At 45.1% G+C, this 5,422-nt stretch overlaps 1 protein-coding gene across 1 annotated transcript; it reads left to right on the top strand.

Moving 5' to 3' along the window:
- Nucleotides 1-310: 310 nt before the first annotated feature.
- LOC149072496 (uncharacterized) lies at nucleotides 311-3,214 on the top strand. Its single transcript, XM_089247211.1, has one exon. It carries the CDS (start codon nucleotides 311-313, stop codon nucleotides 3,212-3,214), a length of 2,904 nt encoding a protein of 967 aa, XP_089103337.1.
- The last annotated feature ends 2,208 nt before the right edge of the window (nucleotides 3,215-5,422 follow it).

Below are 5,422 nucleotides of genomic sequence, written 5' to 3'. Positions count from 1 at the left end.
GTCACCTCCAGATGGCGAAGCTGATCCGTTACATGACTTTTCGCTTGTGTCTTCTTTTCCCTTGTATGTATATGTTCATTCGACGCCTACGCGTACGCATGTCTCGCTTGTATTACGTAAAATAAAATCGTTTTCTGATACGCATTTGCTCTCCCAATAAAAAGCTATTTCGGCCTCGAATATTTTGGTGCACGAAACCCGCCGGAACGAATATTTTGATGAATGAAACCCGTCGGATGAACATTTTGACCAACGAAACTCGTCGAAAAATGCGAGGAATACACTGAGAAAGCAAAACGTGCCTTGTTCCATGCTTCCCTCGTGCTACGGAAACGCAACAAGTCTCCAACGACGGTGCCTCCTCTGGTTGCTACTTCGATTCCCGCTTCAACTCAGCCTACATCGACTTCATCACCATGTGCCCTTCCGCGGTTGTGTTGAAGACTGGCCGACATTCTGGCAACAATTCACCTCTTCGATCGACGAGAATCCTCAACTGTCAACCATCGACAAACACGTTTTTCTACAGGGGTATCTCCAAAACGAACCCAAGAAGCTCGTCGAGGGAATCGGCGTCACATCGGAAGCCTACGAGACGGTGAAGACGATGCTGATCGACAGGTACGGCAACAAGGATACCATCATACAGACCCACATCGATTTCTTCGACAGCCTGCGCCCAGCGACAACTTCATCGCCCGAGTTTCTCAACGACACCTACTTGGAAATTAACGCCCATATCCAAGCTCTCCGATCACTCGGCGAAGATGTCGATAACTACAGTCGTATTTTGACACCGAAGATTCTTCGCACATTTCCTACGGACATTCGTCAACGGTGGATTATCCACTCTAAACGGCAAGATATCTCGGATATGGACATATCAAAGCTGATGCAGTTCCTCGGTGAAGAAATTGATGGACTTCGATTTTCAAGCAAAGTGCAAGGTGAGTTTCCTTTGCCACCTTCGACTTTCTGCCCGACTACGGAAGCATTTCATGTTAGCACTCGACTTAACGAGAAAAATCCGTTTTGCCCATTTTGTGAATCGTATGATCATTGGCCTCAAAATTGCTCGGTGATAACTGATGTTCAATTACGAGTGCAGAAGCTAAAAGAAACTCGTCATTGTTTTTTGTGTACTAACCGTTCGCATAATGCTAAAACTTGCCCACGCCGTGCTAGAGCTTTCTGTTCTAACTGTAAAAGAAAACATCACGTATCCATTTGTCCTTCACTTCATGCCTCTACTGCTGTTGGTAAAATTGATGTATCGCCCCGTTTTACGTATTTGCAAACTGCACGTATTTGGGTGTTCGGTCCCAACGGAATTTGCAAATTGTCTCGATGTGTATTAGACGCCGGAAGTCAAACCTCCTTCATTCACAGCAGTTTAGTGAATGAACTGCAATTGCATGTGCTGCAATCGGTCAACTTGTCTATTAGTGCATTCGAAGCTGTGCCAAAACAATCGATGTATCGACGTCAAGTGCAATTTTTCTTATCTAGCATTTGGGATAACAGATCGATTCCGATAGTTGCTTTCGAAAGCAATAATTACTACGCCTCACATCCTACGGCTCCGGTAGACATTGGTGCATTTGCTATTTCACTCAGAATTCAGCTTGCGGACCCTCACTCTTCTGATGGCATCCCGATTCAAATTCTCATCGGTAGCAATTACTACTGGAAAATAGTGAAAACTGATTCGCCGGTCAAGTTGTCAGACACTTTCGTTCTTGTTCCGTCTCATCTCGGACATATCTTGAGTGGTACCCGTTCCAACGTTCATGTCCAACACACTCCTGCTTCGAACAACACTACTGTTCATTGCACGGCTACTACTTGTGCTGAAGAAATGAATGACTCGTTCAAACGCTTCTGGGAACTCGAGGCCATGGGAATCACTGATGTAAACGAAAAATCACTCTCGACTGGTGAAGCAAAAATATTGCGAGATTTCCACGAATCTTACAACCTGGAAAACCATCGTCGTGTCGTTTCACTACCGTGGAAAGAAAACGTATGCCTCACGTCGGACAATCGACCTATTGCCTCACGCCGCTTTGACATTCTTCGTAGACGTCTTTATAAGGATTGCCCTTTTCGGGAAATGTACATTCAGCAAATGGAACGTTACATCCAGAACGGCCACGTCGAAATCGCGCCAGAATCGTCAAGTCCTAGAATTTATTATCTCCCTCACCACGCAGTGAAGAAGACCATTCTTGAGTCGGAAAAGTGTCGTAACGTATTTGATTCATCGTTTCATGTCAACGAACACCCATCTCCGAATGATGCTCTTGAGACTGGTCCAAATCTACCTTCGACAGAAATTCGTCAGACTGTGAAAAGTTCAATGTTGGTATCTACGTCTCTCCCAGTGATTGACATTTCTCCTTTCAGTTCTTATGCGAAACTTATTCGGGTTACCTCGTGGATTCAACGATTCATATACAACTGTCGCACGTCTTGCAAACTTCATGGCGAATTGACAGCAAAAGAACTCGAAAACGCGAAATGTTATTGGATTCGTCAAGTTCAAATAGATTGTTTTCCGTCTGACTATGATGCTGCTCTCCGACATAGTAAACAACTTCCAAAAGACTCGAAAATTGCACAATTCCATCCATTTCTTAGTGACAATCTGATACGAGTTGGTGGTCGCTTACAGTTTGCATCACTTCCAGTTGCTTCAAAACATCCTTTGGTACTCGATGGTTCACACCCATTTGTGAAATTGCTCATTCGCCACGTACATATTCGTCTCCATCATCTGAGCACGAGAGTGGTACAATCTGAACTGCGAAATGATCACTGGATTCTTCGAGGGCGACAGATTATTAAAAGTGTCCTACGCCAGTGTCTTCCCTGTAAAATTTTTAGAAACACGCCACCGGTTCAAATTGAAGCACCACTTCCTTCGGATAGAGTCACACAGTCGAAACCATCCAGTGTCGTGGGGATAGACTTCGCTGGCCCACTATACGTTCGTAGAAGCTCTATCTCAGTGAAAGTGTATATCTTGTTGTTTACATGTGCTGTCACTCGAGCAATTCATCTTGAGCTTGTCACGGATTGCTCTACAGATAAGTTTTTGCTGGCATTTTCACGTTTTGTTGCTCGTCGAGGTGTTCCAACACTGTATATTCGGATAATGCGCAGACTTTTCACGCCGCAAATCGTGAGCTTTCCGTCCTTTGGGATGCCATGACTTCACCTTCTGCTCACCAGTACTACGCCTCCCACGGAATCACTTGGAAATTCATAGCCCCTCGAGCGGCTTGGTGGGGAGGATGATGGGAACGCATGATTGGTGTCGTCAAACGTTGTTTACGGAAAACATTAGGTCGCGCATCTCTCGATGACGAACAACTGACGACTACGTTGGCTGGAATTGAAGCCGCAGTCAACAGCCTACCATTGACAGCTGATATCGAGTTGGATGATAGCTTCGAAGAACCTCTCACGCCTGCCCACTTCCTGGTTGGACAACGACTGACAACCCTTCCTTCTCACGAAAAGGTTCCTGCAGCTACCGACGTCAAGAAATCGTGAAATCGTCCTGCAGCAAGATTCACTGAATGACTTTTGGAACCGATGGAGGAAAGAATACCTACTAGAGCTGAAGACATTCCACCAAGTGAAAAATAAAGACCAAGGTTTTCAGCTACGAGTTGGAGATGTCGTCCTCCTACAGGAAGATGCAAGACCTCGACACATGTGGACGAAGGCACGCATATCATCCCTCGTCAAAGGTCGTGACGGCAACATTCGTTCGTGTATTCTACGTACAGCCAGTGGAACAGAAATTCGACGGCCAATTCAGTTGGTAATTCCTCTGGAGGTTGACCAGGGTGGGGAGGATGTTGGGAATAGTACGATCTTACGTTTGTAATCCCTCTGGTCACCTCCAGATGGCGAAGCTGATCCGTTACATGACTTTTCGCTTGTGTCTTCTTTTCCCTTGTATGTATATGTTCATTCGACGCCTACGCGTACGCATGTCTCGCTTGTATTACGTAAACCCACCTTCTGGAACCGTGCCTGGCCCAGGGGTTCAGATATCGATCTTATACGTAAAGTTTTTGTTTACTGCTCATTAAGTTGTGATTAAATTCAATAGGTAGAAAGGGTCCCGATCTGGGATGAGTGTAGGGAGCCCTGGAGAAAACGGGGGGGGGGCCCACGAGGAAAAAAATATTCTCCAAAGGGGGCCATGGGTTGCAAAAGGTTGAGAAAAAGTGCTCCAGGTGACTCTTGGTCATTTGCCATGCTTTTAAACTCTAGGTCACTCTTTTGGTAGCCCAGTGACAGGGTTTCTCGCTATCTAGGCTAGTGGTTCTCAGCTTTTGGAAAAACACGGCCCCTTTAATTATTTTTGTGGGGGGGGGGGGGCGTCCAGTCAGTCATACGCATAATTAATCTGCAACAAACGGAGAAAAATGAGTTAACCACACTCACGACCCGGCAGTGCCGTCTTAACGCATAGCCCACCCGGGCACCTCAAGACAAGAAAGGGGCCTTAGAATATCGAGAAGTCGTTCAATTTTTTTGAGAATTTTCCAGGTGGGTGCTCGGAAAAATCTGGCCTGGGAGCCCACGATGCTCTTAAGACGGCCCGGTTTGACTGTGACCAGAGCCTGGCATTGGGCCGCAGTTCTGAAGCACTGCTCTTGGCAGAGGTGGATTTATAGTGGGCTATACAAATTTTGCCGAATTATCATTAAAACCCGATGGCGCCCGCCGTTAAATCCGTCTCTGTCTGAGGTCAATTCGTTTACCCCTCTGTTTACATACCGACGGTCGCCTGAAATGTCAACACTTAACAACTTAAGAAGATGGGGATAGTTTTGTTTTACTGTACTTCTTTTCTGATTAAGAATGCTAACGCTGTTATTGTTCCAGACCTCGAGCTAGAAGTCAAGTCAAGTAAAAACGCAGAATTTGTTTACATTTTGTTCCTCGGGTAATAGTATTGAGTATTGCTCGTCTTCATCAGGCCGGGAGGAGCGAAAGCTTAGCTACTGTTCCGTAAATAAGTTTAATTTTTGATTATTTTGGCCTAATTTTTCATCTTGAATTTGAAGTTAGTTTTTTTCCCACTTTAGCCTGTTTTTTTAATTCCACATTATGTTGAAATTGTATTTTTTTAAAAGTTTCTCTTGCATTGTTTCATCCATTTGTCTTACTCCTACGCAGCTAACCCTAACCAAGGCGGGCCCGCTGTTCGGTGTGATATATAAAAAAATGAGGTAAGCATTGAGAATATGTTGTTAGCTAATATTTCAACATCTACCTTCACCGTCAGCATGATTGATATATAAGTGTATAATCTCCTTTCCAGTGTCAACCTCCTTACCAGTTGTCAAAAAAAATCATTTACAAGAGGCCAGGGCCGCAACTAGATGCTTGGTCACCC

This window comes from Pholcus phalangioides, unplaced genomic scaffold, assembly GCF_987345545.1.
Source record: "Pholcus phalangioides strain wild (caught in Gottingen) unplaced genomic scaffold, Ppha-v1.0 ptg000017l_1, whole genome shotgun sequence".
Classification (NCBI taxonomy): domain Eukaryota; kingdom Metazoa; phylum Arthropoda; class Arachnida; order Araneae; family Pholcidae; genus Pholcus; species Pholcus phalangioides.
Note: the sequence above shows the minus strand (reverse complement) of the source record. Positions and strands in the feature narration are given on the sequence as shown.

Bases quoted from the DNA above. Each gene is read 5' to 3' on its own strand.
- LOC149072496 (XM_089247211.1), top strand. From the start codon at position 311: ATGCTTCCCTCGTGCTACGGAAACGCAACAAGTCTCCAACGACGGTGC.